General features: G+C 37.6%; 1 protein-coding gene across 2 annotated transcripts; it reads left to right on the top strand.

Annotated features, from left to right (window-relative positions):
• Positions 1-9,040: 9,040 nt before the first annotated feature.
• LOC125649446 (ileal sodium/bile acid cotransporter-like) lies at positions 9,041-19,898 on the top strand. 2 transcript variants are annotated; one of them, XM_048876997.2, is made up of 5 exons: positions 9,041-9,318; positions 10,644-10,758; positions 15,734-16,550; positions 17,458-17,632; positions 18,151-19,898. In XM_048876997.2, exons 3-5 carry the CDS (start codon positions 15,849-15,851, stop codon positions 18,831-18,833), a joined length of 1,560 nt encoding a protein of 519 aa, XP_048732954.1. In that variant the 5' UTR covers positions 9,041-9,318; positions 10,644-10,758; positions 15,734-15,848; the 3' UTR covers positions 18,834-19,898. The 2 variants fall into 2 exon arrangements, with proteins under 2 accessions (XP_048732954.1, XP_048732959.1); XM_048877002.2 differs by lacking the exon at positions 10,644-10,758.
• The last annotated feature ends 1,142 nt before the right edge of the window (positions 19,899-21,040 follow it).

Genomic DNA, 21,040 nt, shown 5'->3' on the forward strand with positions numbered 1-21,040 from the left:
CCCGAAGCTTAGCGCGAGTTCTATCCGAGTGGCACCTGCTCAGCAATGGCATCCGCCGTTCCCGATGATAACCATCGCCGTCCCAGAAGGACATCACGTCCGTACATGGACACAAAGTCTCACAGTTCCGAAGATATTCTACCTGAAGAAGGCCTCCCATTAAACACCAGTCACTACACTGCGACCATTTTATAACGTGTAGCGGTCACCCCTCCAAGTGCTGATCACGCTCGACGTCGCTTAAGGGAGACTCTACCACATCACTAGAAAAACTAGCTCACTATCGAGTCCGTATAGATTCCCTCTGTACTGTCCGCTATAAGAACATTCAAAGTTAAGTTTAATGACAATTTTTTAATGTATATTTTCTGAAGGTGTGTGCATTTTGGACATTCTAGTAGAATAAGCTCCGTGTTTTCAATTTTCCCTCGTGAGCAGTATGGACTGTTGATTAAGTTTTTGGCATAAAGGTGTTCCTTTATAAAGTACTGATTTCCACGTGTTATCTGGCATGCAGAATTTGTTCATTTCTTGTTCCATAGAAGTAATGATATGGAATCAAATATTCATCTTTGTTTAGATATCATTTTGAATTGGAGATAGAAGGATTAGCCTTAATTCTTAATATCGGGGGGGGGGGGGGTGTTAAGTCGTTCTAAAAATAATTGTGGTTGACGGTAAAAATTATCGTTCGCATTGACTTGTTCTGCACGAGGTAATTTTTTTTAGTTCATTCTTGTGGTAGGAAAAAAACTTGAAAGACTGAACTGGATCAGCAACGCAGATAAACAGACAATTGTTTTGAAATCGTGAATATAAAATTTTTACCGTTCAGTTCGGCTTATTCTAAAACTACAATAAATACTACGAACACCAACTTGTACACAGTGATCATGGTGTGTGCAGCGCATATGACGTGTGTGCATTATACTACAACGAAAGATGAAGATAACGAACTGCGATCAATCTCATAACTCCTATAAGCAATATAAAATAGAGAGTTGGGCAAACACTGACCCCTGCATATACCAGAAGTGGGATCAGGTGTCTAGGAGGAGTAAGCATCTCCTGTCGACCGGTCACATCCGCCACGAGCCTTATACCTGTGTCACATTACACTGCGATTAGGTATCCGATTAGGTAGCGGGTTCTGAGCGGCCTGAGAATGCCAAAATCTGAAAAGTGTCCGGTTGGGGACCATGCGGTGAGAACACGCCATTCAGGGCCCGTATACCCCACCGGCAGCTTTTAGCGCGGAGTTAAATCCTGGCGATGTCAACCCCATCGTAAGATAACGCTCACGTGCTTCAGCGAGTTGTAGACGTAGGAACGGCAGTCTCAGATGCCTCAGAGGATTGGCCATGTCGATGTTGATGGCAACAGCGTCGATGGTGATGTTGGAGATGATGACGATGACGATAGGTATATATACACCAGTTTGCAATTGCCTTAATTGCACTTAACACGCATGAAAAGGCAAAGGTCACCGAACGATACCCGGATGTTCTCAGAACGGACATCGTCCGGGCTTCATCCGATACCCCTCAGGTGTCCGAGCGGTGACCGCACGGGGGTACCTAGTCCGTACGATGTCCGTATGGGTACCGGACGTACCCCTCCCGGTTACCTTCCGGTTACCTACCGATAACCTTACGGATATCGGGCGGCCACCAACACCATCATTCCATACGCTCCCCGCCCGGTAAACATACGGCTGCCTTCCTTGTCCCGCCCGAGGTGCGGGCGGTATATGAGGAGAGCTAATCACCCGGTAGACTTGGAAATGTGTCCCTACGGTGTTAGATCTTGACAGGTCCCCCCCCCCCCCCCCCCCCCCCCGATACCTATACCTCGCCCGGTACCCGCTAGTAATGTGACACAGGCATTATATCTTGATCAGGTAATCGGAGTTACCCGTAGTCAAAATCAGTGTGCCAAGAACGGTCTAACAATCGGTATGAAACACGCCAGACAGCATTTGATCCAATGATAGGTTGTATTGGCAAACTAGATCGTTATAACAATCATAGAATTTGCAAAATGCTGACTTTAAACGAGACTATTGAAACCCCTACACCATGTCAGTAGCCTGCCTCGATTTAGAAATTGACCGTTTCTTCTCACGTAAGATTTTGAATATGTTCTGCTTCATAAAAATATAAAAACAGGTCAGTTAACAAAGGAGCATAATTCGTGCCCATGGAAATTTTAACAGACTGTTGGAAGACCTGATCACAAAAGACTACGAAAATATTGTCAATGAGAAACTCCAGCATATTTTTTTATTTCAACTTCAGAGTACTTGTGCTTGGGATCAGAGTGATGTTTAACAGAGTAATTTTTGGGATGACTGATCACTAGATATGAATATTTCACAGCTGTTGATATTTTCGTGAGGAGCAAAGATAAGGACATGTAGAACATTCACCGGATCCAGCAATGAATCTTTGTTTGTAAGGGTTTTCATGAAGTTAAGAATCCAGTATAGGTACGGTAATTCCATTGACTGGGATATTAAATGTGTCTAAAACTGAAGCATGGTTTTGAAGAATTTCATCTTTTGAAAGGGTAGTTGGAGTATAAGTACGATTACCAAAAGTGGAATGAATGTTCGTTTAGAATGCAGTTAGTTTTAATAATAAGCCTTACAATGTAGTTCCAGACGGGCGTATCTTGTACCTCACCCGTGGTCATTTTTATTAACATACCTTGTATGAGCGCCATTTTATTCAATATTTACAAAGACCACTGATGCCCTTGCAAGCCACATATATCTCTTCTTTGTTTAGAATAGGAAATTATTCTACTTGCATTTGTAATGTTTCTCAGTCATTTGATCAAATATGCTACATTTCGTATCTTAATACTTTGATGTGTGTCCTTTATTATATCCCCGAACGAAGTTCAGGGGGGTATATAGGAATCACTCTGTCTGTCTGTCTGTCCGTCCGTCCGTCTGTCTGTCTGTGCAGATTCGGGTCCGGGCCATAACTTCTTTGTTCTTTGACTTAGGCATACCATATTTGGCATACCATGAGACGATGTATCGAGTACCTCCATGACCTCTATATGATCTTGACCCTTGAGAGTATTACCATGAGACGATGTGTCAGGTACCTTCGTGACCTCTATATGACCTTGAACTTTGACCTCAAGGTCAAAATTGATTATAGGGTCTTGACGTAGCCATGCCATAAGATATGGGTGTATCACCATGAGACTATGTGTCATGTACATTCATGACCTCTTTATGACCTTGACCTTTGATCTCAAGGTCAAAATTATAGGTTTATGCCATGGATTTGTGTTCGGACTATATCTTCCATTTTCGTCTACAAAGGCATATCATATTTTTACACTCAGGAAAGAGGTAATTTATACCTATTAACAACACCCTTTGGGAGATTGGGGTAAGCGGGGGGGGGGGGGGGGGGTATTCTTAGTGAGCATTGCTTACAGTACCTCTTGTTTGTATTGAAGAAGAATGCATATTTTACCTGGGGGAAAAACGATGATAGTGTTGTTTGATATTATTTCTGTGGTAACATTATGAGGCTGGTCCCCGCCAGTCCTTGATCATTCGTATTGGCGTTTACCTGACCCCAATACGAGTGATCAAGGAGTGGGGGTGGAGACTAAACTACAAATAAAATGAGTTGTTCTGTGTTAATAGCCCCTACCCTCCTTAATTCACATACCTGTTTATCATACAATAATGTATATATTGAGCAAATTATTTTCAAAAGCGATCAGTGGTAACCAATAACTTCAATATTTCCGTCCCTGTTTTAAACCCGTCCACTGTCTTCGTGGCATTTTTTTTTAAACAAACAATAATTGGAAGAGTGCACTTTTACAACATGCGATAAATCATGGTTCTGCAAGTGCTTGATTTCCTAAAGAGACCACGAATCTTGATTTAGGTGAAGGTCAGATAGATAAAATAAAGGTAAAACTTTTATTACCAGCATGTATTTACCAAACAACGATAAAGTTAGCTGTTTACTTTAAAGCATATATATGTGTGTTTAGTTTATCATATTTGACCAAGTCTTAGTGCATGATATACGATAAAGGTTTAAGAAGAACTTCGAATATGCGATTATTATTATTGATATCAATTACTAAAATAATGATTTAAACAGCAAGCAGAAACACGTCATAATGTACTTCAAAACTGCGGCCTTTCTTTTTATTTTGCATCTATCTACATGGTATTTCTCCAGTCTCCAATGAGCTCTAGATATCGGACACCTGTTCTCTGTGTCTTCTATAGATTCTACAGCATCACATACTTATCTCGTTTTTTTTTGGGGGGGGGGGGGTATCAAATTATATTGTCTTTGATGTAAAAATTATTCTGAATTTGAAACTCAAGTTATCAAAACGTTTACTACACGTATGTTTACATCTATAACTTACAATGTAAAAAATTTGCCGATTATCCCCATCTCCTTATATCAAAATAAATATTTCCTGCGTCTTATTGATTTCAACCTTTCCGCTTATCATTTGCTGTAGATCCTCAAGGGTTTTAGACAATATAACCATGCATACATAAAAAGAAATAAATTAATCTCATGTTTATGAATGCAGGATAATTTTCTTTTATAAAGTTGATTTCAAAATTATTTACGTTAATTCAGTGAAAGAGTTTAACATGGTGTCGATCCAGTGGCTGGTATTAGACATGTTAGGATGTCATATGAAATCTTCTCTTCACCACACTTTGTGAGACATTCACTGTGGCCAGTTGACTGATCTTTGTTTTGTTCTCCAGTTGACTGATCTTTGTTTTGTTCCCCGGTTGAGTGATCTTTGTATTGTTCTACGGTTGAGTGATCTTTGTATTGTTCCCCGGTTGATTGATCTTTGTTTTGTTCCCCGGTTGAGTGATCTTTGTTTTGTTCCCTAGTTGAATGATCTTTGTTTTGTTCCCCAGTTGAGTGATCTTTGTTTTGTTCTCCGGTTGAGTAATCTTTGTTTTGTTCCCCGGTTGAGTGATTTTTGTATTGTTCCCCGGTTGAGTGATCTTTGTTTTGTTCCCCGGTTGAGTGATCTTTGTTTTATCCCCCGGTTGAGTGATCTTTGTTTTGTTCCTCGGTTGAGTGATCTTTGTTTTGTTCCCCTGTTGAGTGACCTTTGAATTGCCCACCAGTTGAGTGTTCTTTGTTTTATTCCTCAGTTTAGTAATTTTTGATTTGTTCACTAGTTGAGATATCTTCGTTTTGTACCTTATGCTGTTGAGTGATGTTTGATTGTTGCTCAGTTAAATGACATATGTTTTGTGCCCCAGTTGGGTGATCTATGATACGTTCCCCGGTTGAGTGATTTTTAATTCGTTTTCCATTTGAATAATCTTTGATTTCTTCACCAGTTGAGTGATCTTAGTTTTGTCCCTCATGGAGTTGAGTGATTTTTAACTTGTTACACAGTCAAAAGATCTTTGACATATTCCCCAATTGATTTGTTCACCAGCTGAGTGATCTTAGTTTTGTTGCTCATGCAGTTGATTGATCTTTGACTTGTTCCTCAGTTGGGTGATTTTCGTTTTGTTCCCCAGTTGAATGATCTTTGATTCATTCCAAAATTGAGGGATTTTTGATCTTTGACATGTTACCCAGTTGAGTGACCTTTAATTTGTTCCTCACTTGAGTAATATTTGACTTGTTCCTCACTTGAGTAATATTTGACTTGTTCCAAATTCGTGTACTACAGCTGATCGGACTTTTTTACTACTGCTGATCGGACTTTTTTACTACAGCTGAACTGACTTTTTTTACTACTGCTGATTGGACTTTTGTACTACAGATGATCGGACTTTTGTACTACTGCTGATCGGACTTTTTTACTACAGCTGATCGGACTTTTGTACTACAGATGATCGGACTTTTGTACTACTGCTGATCGGACTTTTTTACTACAGCTGATCTGACTTTTTTTTACTACTGCTGATCGGACTTTTGTACTACAGATGATCGGACTTTTGTACTACTGCTGATCGGACTTTTGTACTACAGCTGATCGGACTTTTTTACTACTGCTTATCAGACTTTTTTACTACAGCTGATCTGACTTTTTTACTACTACTGATCGGACTTTTCACTACAACTGATCGGACTTTTGTACTACAGATGATCGGACTTTTGTACTACTACTGATCGGACTTTTGTACTACAGCTGATCGGACTTTTGTACTACTACTATATCCATGCATCGTCCAATGGCGTATCTTCCCTCTATGTCCAATACCTGTTTCTTTGCTTCATTTACCTCTCTTCGAAAATGTTTTACTGATATCAAGACATTTCCTGCTGCAGGTGAAGTGCCACATTTAGACCTTTGTAAGGCGTTCAGATCTATGCCAATTGAGGATTATCTATTGTACAGATGCCCGGCATGACATCGGTTATTAAGGTTTCATCCCAAAGTACCAGACTTTCACTTCTAAACGACGAGCATTGGACGAAGGAGCGATCACTACCTATTTTTACGTCTTAGTCTAAGACCCCGTCAAACCTAAGACTTAGGTTTGACGCGGTACGAGCGGGTCTCACACCTTATAACCTCCCTGTCACGAAGCGAATGTATCAAATGAACGATTCCATTACTACTGTAGAAACAAGGAATTTCAGGCCATGGTGGATCGAGTTGAAGACCCAAAAACATATGGTACATGCATGAATTTCGCACTTCTGTAGATAATCCCCAGATCTAGAACCATGAATTTTAAAATTTTGGTAGAAGTATCGTGGTTAGAACAACTACATATCCAATTTTTATGCCAGGTTCCCATTAGCATAAAATAGTACTTTGAAAGATTGCTCTATTGTTAAGAGATATTAGTCCTATCCCGGGGTACAGAATACAAAACAACACAATGTATTTGTTCCCTTACCCTAAAAGACAGTCCACAGCAAAATTGGTATGCATTTGTGTGCATGTTTTCTGAGAAGAGGTAGAAATTGATGTTCAAACGATAACGAATGATGACGGACAGGAGCGAATTGCAATACGTCACCGGATGACAGACTCGGGTCACCTTAAAACCACATACTTATATCCCTTTAATGTCTATCCATAACGGATTTGTGGCCCATACAAAGGTGTCACACATTATCTCATATAAAACAACCCCTGTACAAATTAAAGTATCAACTTTTAAAACCTCCACATTGACTTTGACTTGGGCAAATATCTCTAATCATTTACTATTGACCATGTCCATGGTCAATCAAATGACGTTTTCTCGAGAGTATGACATATTGTCTGATCAATAGCATGCCTCTCCATTACAAACTTAAGACGTAGATACTTAAGTTGGAAAGAAAGAATATAGACAAACAGACGGAAATTAAACTCATGCATATGGTGATTGTTACATGTACATGTATATACCGCACAACTCATGGACAATGAGATTCATAGTTTGGTAGAGTCTCCCATGTTTATCATACATTTACTCAAGTGATGTTAGTTAGATACTCAGGAAAATGCACGGTGTTTCACTGTACGGTCCCAAACATTAAATACTAAACCCCCTACACCTACAGGCTATGAATGTCACAATCCTAGCACTAAAATTCCCTATACCCACAGGCTATGAATGTCACAATCCTAGCACTAGAACTCCCTATACCCACAGGCTATGAATGTCACAATCCTAGCACTAAAACTCCCTATACCCACAGGCTATGAATGTCACAATCCTAGCACTAAAACCCCCTACACCCACAGGCTATGAATGTCACAATCCTAGCACTAAAATTCCCTATACCCACAGGCTATGAATGTCACAATCCTAGCACTAGAACTCCCTATACCCACAGGCTATGAATGTCACAATTCTAGTACTAAAATTCCCTATACCCACAGGCTATGAATGTCACAATCCTAGCACTAAAATTCCCTATACCCACAGGCTATGAATGTCACAATCCTATCACTAAAACCCCCTACACCCACAGGCTATGAATGTCACAATCCTAGCACTAGAACTCCCTATACCCTCAGGCTATGACTGTCACAATCCTAGCACTAAAACCCCCTACACCCACAGGCTATGAATGTCACAATCCTAGCACTAGAACTCCCTATACCCACAGGCTATGAATGTCACAAAAACAAAGACGGACGACTTTTGGAGAACGTTTTGCATGGGGTTTAGGATCAACTTTTAGAGATAATCGATCATGTAGTACACTTAAATGACGATAAAGGACACAGTATGCGCTAGAATAAACTGAACAAACTCAGCAAAATTGAGTACAATATCAGAACAAAAGTAAAAACGTTAAATCTGAAAGGCATGCTTTGGTACGTGATTTACGCCTTAAACACAAAGGTGACAAAGGCGTACACCAAGTATGCACACATGAATAATAAAAACAACATTTTATCGTTTTTATCTGTGAACTCCAATTTGTAAACATAAACATATAACAGAAATTATAATGCGTTATCTGATTGGTTAGATTTTGTTTTCGTCAAGAACGATAACTCGCTCGATCCGTTAGATGGGAGTTCAGTCGCAACTAAATCCGCCAATGGGGAGATGAAAGTAAGCGAATCGGACATTTGGCTTGCGAAGATGTACAATATCTGACTCATTATTTCATTATAAACTAGAACTTTTTGAACTCACAATCTAAAACATAAAAGCGTTTTTCTTTTATCATTGTCTACTGACACATATGTAGTTTAAAACACCGAAACGTGTTGACGGACAGACAGATGGGCGAACAAATAGATGGATAGACAGACAGAGAAACAAACAGACGTACTACAGGTCTCTCCTATCTTTACTATTGGAACTACAGACGTTCGTTGTTATTTTTATGATGTCAATCCATGCGTTCTTAGATTTAACAGGGTAACATATTTACCCTGACTATGGTTAGATATCCATAAATCATTGATATAAACAGCTCCAATTATCATGCAACTACTGCCCTAAATTGCAAGTTGACAATCAAAAGCCCATGACCTTTAAATGCATACATGTAATGGTGCAACTTGCTGGTACCTGTTTGAAGATAACGACCATAATAGTTGCCTGTCATTGAAATCGGGTTCATAAAGATTTGTGTCATCCAACGGAAATTCCCCTATTGAAGCTCAGATGCCAATGCCCACCGCGCTGTTATACATGGACTATAGATCTCAAGCATACCTAGAACACTTTTCTTGCGATCATTATACTAAATACAAATGCGTGAAAAGGTTTTCATATGAGGAATTTTCGATCTGTTCAGCTTGATGTTCGTGTAATATCTCAGCAGTAGCTGTTAAAAGAAGTTGATCGGGATAACAGCATTGGTAAGAGTATTTCATTAAGCATAAAATTTTCATATTCAAGTTTACGTTGCAGCTGATGTAGTCAGTGGTATTTAATCATAAACACTTGAAATTGTAAATATGATGGATCTCCATTGACCGCGACAGTGACAGACTAGGAACGTTCAAACACATGTACACGCTTTGGAAATGACAGGTATTTACCAACTTGACTTTTATTTAAATATCAGTTGTTTATTTTTACACACAATCACATTCACTTTTGATACCAGGAGATATTTATCTCCCAACCTTATTATCATTATAAGGCTTTAATAATATATAATGACGGTATTTTGAATTCAATCCTGTTTTTAAACACACACACACACACACACACAGAGAGAGAGAGAGAGAGAGAGAGAGAGAGTGCTAATATAAAGGCAGGACGAGCTACGCGGTAAGATTCTCTTTTCACATTTATTCTGAAAAAATATACGCATTAATCTGTGGATTTATTCATGATTTACTATATATTTATTTATTCACCAATCAAGGGCCCTCAGGGGGTATATACAATTTTAACAATTAAACATTATAACTATATGATACCATACACACATGTATACCATATACACACATGTTAAGGATTTCTATATTGACGTTCATCTGGCTCATAAAAATACTGATTGAAATGCACTGTACAAAAGAATGCTATATGGAAAGTAGAGTGAAACAATATTATGAAATGCTGTCCCTAACACAGAGGGTGCAAAGGGACGGTGCCTGCTAAGTCATTCAAACTGGCAGTCTTGAACCCTAAGTATTCGAGACAGCTTATTTATAGATATGTTGCTTTATTTGAATCGGTTTTATTTTGTCTTATTTATCCATTTTTCTTGTTATTTGTTTTTGCAATCTTTACAAACTCTAAGAGTTGTAATGATTAACAGGTAATCTTTTTGATAGAAAACTTAAAAGACATGGTACCGACATGTATGTAAAACAAAGATCTACTTATAAACTGTAACAAGAAAACATGGAGGATTCCATTAATTGTCGCCCGGAGAAATTAAGGTGTCAGGTTTTGGTTAATAGTAATATGCTGGAGGATATCTTTAAAATTTTGTTATTAAAACACAAATAATACAAACTTAGACCTTAAATTCTCTTCACTTAGGTCTGTGTCAGGTTACTTACAAAAGTACAAAAATGGTTTACACAGGTTTTGTCAGCTTTGTCTTTTTCAAAAATATCTACACGTTAGGGTTTTCATTAATAGTATTAAAATATGGTATTGATTTATACATTGTGTCTTGTTTTTCAATGAACATACCCATATCTAATCCTTTTGTTCTGTACCACAGGTGGCTGTCGTGTCTGTCCGTCTGAGCTCATATCTCCTAAACCTTTCACCAAAAATTGATGTAATTGATCACAAATATTCCTTAAGACAGGATTTTTGGACGAAGATCTCTCAAGGTAATTTTGGAAAGGTCAAGGTCACTCAGAGCATATAAAATTTCCTTATTTCAACAGTTCCTTATATAAGAGCCCCTTATTTCAACAGTTTTTGAACATGTATTAAGTAATAGGCAAATTACTTTCTGACAAAAGTCACTCAGAGTCATTTTGCAAAGATCAAGGTCACTCAGAACATATGCCATTTAGATGCAAAACTGCATTTCAATCATATTTCAACAGTTATTCATCATTGTGCAAATGAATATTGGACAAAGGTCACTCAAGGTCATTTTGTAAAGGTCAAGGTCACTCAGAACATTTGCCTATTTTATATGGTAAAAAACCTCATTTCAACAATTATTGATCATTGTTGGAATGGCTTTTGGACAAAGGTCACTCAAAATCAATTTTGAAAAGTAAATGTCACTCAGAATATATGTATTATATAAAAAAAATTCATTTTAACATTTTTAACAGTTATTGATCATTGTACGAATGCCTTTTGGACAAGGACACTGAAGGTCATTTTCGAAAGGTCAAGGTCACTCAAAACATGGCTCATATGAAGAAAGGTCTATATTCAAGAATTTCTCATTTACAAACCTGCGATCATTTGCTTTACAAGTAGACATATGTTTGAGCCCTAAACATTTCATTTACAAGTAGACAAATGTCTTTATCAAGTCATTCATCATATAGAATGGAAAACGCAAATATTTATATCTAATGATCAGTCATCCTAAAGATTAATTTAAAATTACCACTCTGATTCCATGCACAAGTACTCTGAAGTTGAAATACAAAATATGCTGTAGTTCCTCATTGACAATATGTTTGTGATCTTTGGTGATCAGGTCTTCCAACAGTCTGTTAGAATTCCCATGGACACGAATTGTGCTCCTTTGTTAGCTGACCTGTTTTTATATTTTTATGAAGCAGAATTTATTCAAAAACTTCTACGCGAGAAGAAAAAATATCTTGCCTTCAATTCGATATTTAGATATATCGACGTTTTATCTATTAACAATAATAACTTTCATTCATATGTCGATTCGATATATCCATGTGAACTCGAAATAAAAGACACCACAGAGTCGTCCACTTCTGCTTCATACTTAGATATTTTATTGAACGTAGATACTAACGGCAAACTAACAAATCAACTTTATGACAAACAGGATGATTTCAGCTTCTCCATCGTCAACTTCCCATATTTATGTAGCAATATTCCATTATCACCTGCATATGGTGTTTATATCTCTCAACTGATTCGATACACAAGAGCTTGTTTTGCGTATGGTCAATTTTTAAGTCGAGGAAGGCTACTGACAAACAAGATGATGGTACAGGGGCTTTGGAAAGTCTCGTTTAAAGTCAGCATTTCGCAAATGCTATGGTCGTTATAACGATCTTAGTTTGCCAATACAACCTATCATTGGGTCAAATGCTGTCTGACGTGTTTCATACCGATTGTTAGACCGTTCTTGGCACACTGATTTTGACTACGGATAACTCCATGTACCTGATCAAGATATAGGGCTCACGGCGGGTGTGACCGGTCAACAGGGGACTCCTCCTTGGCTCCTGATCCCACCTCTGGTGTGTACAGGGGTCCGTGTTTGCCCAACTCTCTATTTTGTATTGCTTATAGGAGTTATGAGATTGATCACTATTCGTTATCTTCATCTTTCATGAAGTTCTTGGTTACATACACCTCGGGGAGCGTACATCAGTTTTACTGATATTCTTGTTTAATGATCGCAAGGTTCACCTGTTGATGAGATGTTAAATTTTAAAGACGTTTCCCAATATATTCTTATGAAAAACTTTGAGTCAATATTGTGGTTCAAACCTACCCCCGGGGTTCAAGACTTGAACAATATTGATCTGCACTACCTGGGAATGCTTGCATATTGATATGCCTAATCATGGCTCGGCTGTTATTAAGATGGGGATTTTAAGATGTTTCTCTATATATTCCAATGTAAAACTTTAATCCCCCATCTTACTTCGGGGGGGGGGGGGGGGGGGGGGGCACAATTTGAAGAAAGCTGAATCAGCACTACCTGGGGACGTTTCCACATTAATATGACTAATCACGGCGGGTTATCACATTAATACGACTAATCACGGTGGGTTATCACATTAATACGACTAATCACGGTGGGTTATCACATTAATACGACTAATCACGGCGGGTTATCACATTAATACGACTAATCACGGCGGGTTATCACATTAATACGACTAATCACGGCGGGTTATCACATTAATACGACTAATCACGACGGGTTATCACATTAATACGACTAATCACGGCGGGTTATCACATTAATACGACTAATCACGGCGGGTTCTCACATCAATACGACTAATCACGACGGGTTATCACATTAATACGACTAATCACGGCGGGTTATCACATTAATACGACTAATCACGGCGGGTTATCACATTAATACGACTAATCACGGCGGGTTATCACATTAATACGACTAATCACGACGGGTTATCACATTAATACGACTAATCACGGCGGGTTATCACATTAATACGACTAATCACGGCGGGTTATCACATTAATACGACTAATCACGACGGGTTATCACATTAATACGACTAATCACGGCGGGTTATCACATTAATACGACTAATCACGGCGGGTTCTCACATCAATACGACTAATCACGACGGGTTATCACATTAATACGACTAATCACGGCGGGTTATCACATTAATACGACTAATCACGGCGGGTTATCACATTAATACGACTAATCACGGCGGGTTATCACATTAATACGACTAATCACGACGGGTTATCACATTAATACGACTAATCACGGCGGGTTATCACATTAATACGACTAATCACGGCGGGTTATCACATCAATACGACTAATCACGACGGGTTATCACATTAATACGACTAATCACGGCGGGTTATCACATTAATACGACTAATCACGACGGGTTATCACATTAATACGACTAATTACGGCGGGTTATCACTTCATGAGAAGTATGCCGGTGTGAAGCGTTGCAGTTCATACACTCGTGTGTTTTCAAAAATGAAATTCATTTCTTATATTTACATTCTATTTTTTTTTTATCCCTGGTCATTAAAATAGACGTACTGTATTTATCAAGATTCATGTGCGTATTGTTTACACTGCAAAGTAATCATTACAATTTGTAAAGATATCAAACGCAACAGCATTGGATATGTAGTTATATCAATGTTGTCATCATTCTGTCTTTTGAAACTATTCTATGTCATGACTTACAGAGGACTAATGCGAGGCGCAATTCAAGCAGAAAAGTATTTGTGTTTAGGGACCGATTCATGATTTCCCTCAAATTTTGTTTTTCACGATCAAAATCTACTGTCCAATGTGTTTAAAAGGTTTCACAAAATAATTAAGGTTATATACATTACCACAGAGGAGCATTTTAGAGAGCTTATTATTTTGTAAACAGATTGCAGTATGCTATTGTTTACGAAGTTTTCAATAGAAATGGATATCGATATAAGTTTATCATATCTATCACATTTCAAGTATTCTTGAAGTAAAATGTGTCATCTGAAAGTTAAACTTGTGACTTTGCAAAATTAAGATGCTTTGAATTACAAAATTAAACATTTCACTGGTTTGTTTCAAAATATAAAAAGATTCGATATCATGTTGACATAAAACAGAGGTAAGGCTAAAATAATTAATATTTCCCGCGGTACGGAGAATAGCGGAAAATAATTGTCTTATAGGTTCGGAAATAAATTGTCCAATGAAATTTTAGTTTAACAGCCACGTGGTGACTATTGGTTTTAGTAGTGCAAGAATAAAACTAAAAACTTTGGGGAGTTTTATTTATATGTTATGTATAAATAGTGTTACAGTATATAATGCAAAGTCCCTGTATAACGTTAAGACGGCGCGTTTTTTATGCGATTTTGACATGGTATGGGACACAGGTTTCCAAAATGAATTTTTCTAGATTTTTATTTCTGTTTTTTCCTGGCCGGTCACGTCGTAGATTATTCATAACATTTTGTAATATTATTCGTGCATGTATACAATGTCATTGTAAATACGTTGTATTTCACAAAATAAATTTTCGGCTTCCCTGTGTGCTCCAGGGGCTAGTCGGCAAATATATATTTGCGTGTTATTTGGATAGAATAGAAAAGACTGCCTTTATCCTTGCATTCAGAAGGTAAAAATTTTGACTGTCAACAATAAATGAGCTATATTTTAAATGTCTATTATCAAAAATGAGATTTTTTTTTCCTTCAAAAAAAAAAAAAAAAAAAAAAAAAAGTGAACCAGATGCAATTAGCTATTTTACATATGTGATTAGATACATTCTCCAGCTGAACTATTCTCTTTTTCTTTGGATATGAAAGCTACACTGTACTTAATGACAATGGAATATTATCTAAAAAGTGAACAATAAGGATAAAAAATCTACACAAAACTGAGACATGCTGGGGATCCGGAATATGAAGACCCATAAAAAGTTCCCGGAAAACTGATCGTTTTGAGGTTTTGCAAGAAAACACAAATTGTGTTTGATGTGCATTTCTTTTTTCTTTTTTTTAATGGCGTAGGTCTGCGGACTATTGGGATAGTTCAAGAAATGAGAAAGCTCTGCAATCTCTTTGCAATTGTAAATGAAAAACTTCTTCACTCAATAGTTTAAAATCCACAAAATCCACATGTTATCAAATTGTTTAAACACCATGGTTATATAAATGTCCATTATGGAACCAAATTCCAGTGAAATTCCATACACGAATGCACACAAACACATTCACAAACAAACATAGACATAGCGATTTAAACCCGAAGAAAGACATGTTTTCATTGGCGATGAATATCTCTCAGCTTCTGACGACCAACCGTCCATGAAGTTAGATCTATATAGACTTAAGCGAAGTTTTATGGATTTAAATTACACGTATATTTAATTTTACCACACTCACCTTGTTTAGTTTCAGGTTTGGCAGACACCTGGTAAAGAAGAAACGAATTTCAAAGGGTAATACACGACGATATAACACCACAACAGAGTTTGCAGTTCTACATATGCAATCGTAATAAGGAACCATGTTAGAAGCGATGAAATTGTGGATATGTACATTAATTTTGCTGGTGGTGCGTGTAGATGGCAGAAAAGGCTACGATCTTGGAGTAAAAATGCCAAATCATACACTGAGCCATTTTGAACTAGGATGGGGAGCACGCCAGCCCTTCATTCTACTGATGTACCAGCAGTCGACATTTAATGTGGAATATACCTTGTTCTGTAATCACAGCGACGACCAATACCGTATAGAGGTTGTCAGTAAACGACAAGTAGTATTCACCGTCAGGGAAACTAAGAAAACGAACATTTCCTGTAAATCTGCCACAGATCTTCTGGTAAACGTTACTGAGGGACCGGATGTTACGGCTTCAGATTCGGTCGCGGCAAAGTACCACGTGATGCACCGAAAAGGCGTTCGAGGCAATTTCACCTTTAACCTATATGGAGAACTCATAGGACGAGCAATGTTGAACATCCAACTTGTCAAGGAAACACATCTACAGGGGGACGAAAATATTGAGGGCAATAACATATTCAATGTGGTAGTATTCAGGAAACAGGGGGTGCTCGATAAACTTTTCCGGATTTTTATATACATTTTTCTTGTCTTTGTAACCCTGGCATTTGGGTGTAAGCTTGACCTTGCCGTTGTGAAGGAGAATCTGCGGCGTCCTGTTGCTCCAGCGATCGGAATTGCATGTCAATATGTCCTGATGCCAATGGTAAGTGTTTGTTGAAATTAATAAACTTTAACTGTTATAATAGTGGTCACTCTGTCGCCTGACGTGAGACCATCTGACGACATCTGTAAACAATGAATCTGCATTACAAACCTCGGTATCTGTAGCAACCGCTAATGATATAAATCCACAAATGACAAATGTTAATGCATTTGTGTTCGCTATTAAATGAAAAAATTATATCATTAATGATGTACCATCATGACCATTAATGATAAATCGTTCACTAATGAAGTTTCCCATGAACGGACGATTTATATCATTAATTAGTGGATTTTGTATCATTAGTGGTTGTTACAGGTATCACATTTTAAAAGACTTCAACACCACCATGGAGCTACTGACGTTTCATTCCTACTCATGGCTTTCTTACATGTACACCTAACAAGCCAGTGGCGGATTTAAGGGGGGGGGGGGCGCAACCGGCGCCCCCCCCCCCCCCCATAAATTTTCAAATTTAAGGTAAATCGTGGTATCTTATTTAGAAAAATGTACTAAACAATAAAAAAAATTTAAGAAGCAATAATTTCTTCCACTCTCGGAGAAATAAATGACAAAATCTTTTGATTTCTTGAATTACTTTATTGGAAAAACTTAATGTTTTTCAAAAACCCTTAAAATTTGGGTCATTTATTAATTTCACCTCATCAAAAGTGATAGAAAATAGTACAAATGACTTAGATAGGAGACATATTTCAAGCCCTATAAAATCTGTAAAATCCAGGAGCTCCCGGGGGCGGGGGCCTCAAGGCGATCCCCAACCTCATAAAGTGCCCCCCCCCCCCCCTAACCGCAATTCCTGGACCCGCCCCTGATCATGATGCAGTGGTCATGTTGTGAAACATGCGTGTCTTATCCGTTTTGTACGTGGTTTTTCTTTTGTTTTCAGATTGCGTTTGCCATAGCAAAGCTGGTAATTCCTGAGGACCATGCTGTGGGGCTGGGAATATTCATATCGGGTATATGTCCAGGAGGTGGAGTAAGCAACATATACTCTCATTTATTGGATGGAGACCTGTCACTATCAATCACCATGACGACCATCAGTACTATTGCAGCCATAGGTACTAATAAAACAGAACACGGGTTCTATTAAGAGGTTTTCAATCAAATCCAGCTCCTATGCATTTCTCACTAAAACTTAACACAAAAATTCAATTAGAGTATTTCGGCTGTTGCGATTCTAGTTGTGTTTTATTGATCCTCCCAATCCAATTTAAACGGGCATAACACAGCACCGATCAAAATGATCAAGAATTTAAACAAATGGATATATGTAATGACGTTGTGGATTGGAGATATAAAAGTTGATATATATATATAAACCAATTTGGGCCCCCTTCCCCCATATATAATGGCATATATATATATATATATATATATATATATATATATATATATATATATATACGTGTATATATAAACTCATGTGGAATTCGGTTATTATCCATTATCTGTCTGGTTACTTCAAGAGACTGAGAGCGGTCGGAAGAAAATATATACTTCTGGTTCTATTTTTACATCAATGTTCGTATTGTTTTACGCCGATTTAGTAATATTTCAGCGACTTGTTTTGTTGCAGGTATGATGCCTCTGTGGATCTACACGTTGGGCAGAGTCTTCACGGACGGCCTCGATGGCCAAACAAAAGTCAGCATTCCCTTTTTTAACATCTTCACGACCTTGCTGATTTTAATACTGCCATTGCTGGCTGGGATTTTTATTAAGTACAAGCTTCCTCGCGTCACGAAGATCTTGATGAAGGTCATCACTCCGATAACCGTTTTCACTATCGCCATCCTTATTTCGGTGGGCATTTACACAAACTTGTTCATCTTTGAATTTTTCGAGCCAAAAGTTATACTGGTTGGTTCCATGCTTCCGTACTGCGGATATGTCCTCTCAGGGGTCATTTGCTTGATCTTGCGACAGTCGTGGACCAAAGTTAAAACAATCGTTATAGAGACTGGGATTCAGAACCAGGGGATCGCCATTCTGCTTATGTTCACAGCTTTCCCGCCACCTGATGGTGAAATAGCGGCCGTGGCACCAATAGCGTCAGGTGTGATGACGCCACTTCCGTTATTTGTGATGACAATCATTTATCTTATTTACAAACGATACAACAAAGATAAGTACGCAAACATACCCAAAGACGACGTGACGAAACGAGGTGACATTTCAATGGGTGTTCAAAATGGCAATAAAACAACCCTCAATGGAAATGTGGAAGAGAAAAAGGCTCTCCAAGACGAAGAAATTTAAGTTTTGTCATTAAAATGACTTGTGATGTAAAACACCGATTATAACACGAATGATCACTTACTACATGTATAGATATATTGCATTATAATAATTGTAATAATTATGATATTCAGTAAGCATATGTAAAGCGATCGAAGTAACATACCAGTGGCGAATGTAGAGGGATGTTACTGAGGTTGGGATCCCCTTTGCCATTGTAGCCTTTTCACTCCCCTTTTTTGAAGGTCAAAAAATCTACAAACTTGGGTCGCAACCTCCCCCACCCCACTCCTAACTCAATCCCGACTACCCTGGAAAAGACTACTCTTTTTGTAAAGTTAATTTTCTTCTTATTCTGCAAGAGTCATAATGGGGGGATTGCTTTTTAACATATTTTTAACAGGGACTTACAAATTCATTTCGTACACTTAAGGAAGATAAAGTGATACATGAATTTATTTGAAAATCTTTTGATTGTTCTAAATTTTGAATTATGCTATTGTTTACAAACTTATTTTCCTTTACCTCAATGATTCTTTAATCTATCGCTTTATTTCTTTTTATCCGCATCATTTCGGTAAGGAAAAGAATAATCCTTAATGGAATTAAAACGGGGCGGGGATACATGGAGAAATACTATGACAGTCATCCATATAGACTAATGATGTTTTGCTAGCGATACGGTTTGTGTCATGCAGATATATATGGAGAGAGAAGGAGTACTTTGCACTCATAATTACTTGTATATAATATGCATGTAAATTATCTGTTTTCATAACCGAGACCGTGTGTTTGCTTATCAGGTTACATGATTTTATAAAGTCGTGTGTTTTTACCAGGTGAATATATTATATTGCAAAATGATAACATATCATTTTAAACGTTTTGAAAATATTATGATCATCAAAGTTACGCTTTGGATGTTCGTATTAAGTTTGCTAAAAGGTTTTAAATACACGGAAACGGAGGGATCGCATTTTATCGTTACCAGTCAATTTTTTTCCCTCTTGGGATAATTATATATATTGTCAAAATGCCATCGTTTTGTACAACAAACTTTTGAAATTAAATATTGTTTTATTCTTACTCGATGTTGAACACAACAAGGGGTTATTAAGTCTGCAGTGTTGATTTCTCTCTTTAGATAAAGGAATAGTAGGGGGTCCCTCGCATAAAAATTTTCACCTGTCGAGCGAGTGACGAGATGAAGTTTCCTATGGTGGTAAAATGTGGAAATGTACACCAAACGCTCGGAATTCACAAAATTATAATGAGAAATTGTCGAAAATATGTCTCAAAACAGGGTGTAAATTACACTCAATTGTCTATTTCTTATTTGAATTTTAAGTGGAACGGTTCAGCAATATAATCTTGCCGTCCTCTCATTTTAAAAGTACGATAATGTTGGGGGTTTCATGTTACACACAGAAGTTCTGTACAGTGGAATAAAGTTAACACAGGTCAGGTGTAGTGACCATTCTCTAGTTATTGCGATGATAAAACTCAAACTCCGAAAAGTAAGAAAGAAAACAGAAAGTTAAGACTTGATGTTGATAAATTAAAAGAACCATCTATCCAAAGAAACTTCCAAATGGAGCTGAGGAACAAATTTATAGTGCTTAACAATGAACAAGAAATGAGCATACATGACTTTAATAAAACAGTCTATGAAGTGGGAGAGAAGATCTTGGGACCCAAAAGAAAGAAATCAGAAGAATGGATTTCTAAGAACACCTGGAAAGTTATAGATGAACGGAAGGATGTTAAGAAAAGGCTGATTAAAACAAAATCAGAAAGAATTAAAGACCAACTAGAAAACAGATATAGATCTTTAGATAAGGAGGTAAAGAAAAGCACAAAGAAAGACAAACAAGCTTACATAGAAAATTTAGCAGATGAAGCTGAAATGGCAGCTGCAAGTCAAGATCTTGGAAAGCTATATAGAATCACAAAAATGCTTACTGGAAGGTTTACCAACTGTGAAACAGCAGTAAAGAATGAACTTGGACAAATAATTGCAGGAGATGAAGAGAAACTGAAAAGATGGAAAGATCATTTTGAGAATGTGTTAAACAGAGACAGTCCCGCAGTTGCGGCCATTATTCAACCTGCCACAGAATTTCTAGATATTAACATCGAATCACCTTCTATTCAAGAAGTTCAGGCTGCTATAAAAGCTCTAAAAAATGGTAAAGCACCAGAGCAAGATGAAATTCAAGCTGAGTTAT

This window comes from Ostrea edulis, chromosome 1 (genome assembly GCF_947568905.1).
Source record: "Ostrea edulis chromosome 1, xbOstEdul1.1, whole genome shotgun sequence".
In the NCBI taxonomy this organism is placed as follows: Eukaryota; Metazoa; Mollusca; class Bivalvia; order Ostreida; family Ostreidae; genus Ostrea; species Ostrea edulis.

Bases quoted from the DNA above. Each gene is read 5' to 3' on its own strand.
- LOC125649446 (XM_048876997.2), top strand. From the start codon at position 15,849: ATGTTAGAAGCGATGAAATTGTGGATATGTACATTAATTTTGCTGGTG. The intron at 16,551-17,457 runs GTAAGTGTTTGT...TTTTGTTTTCAG, and splicing joins AATATGTCCTGATGCCAATG to ATTGCGTTTGCCATAGCAAA. The intron at 17,633-18,150 runs GTACTAATAAAA...GTTTTGTTGCAG, and splicing joins CAGTACTATTGCAGCCATAG to GTATGATGCCTCTGTGGATC.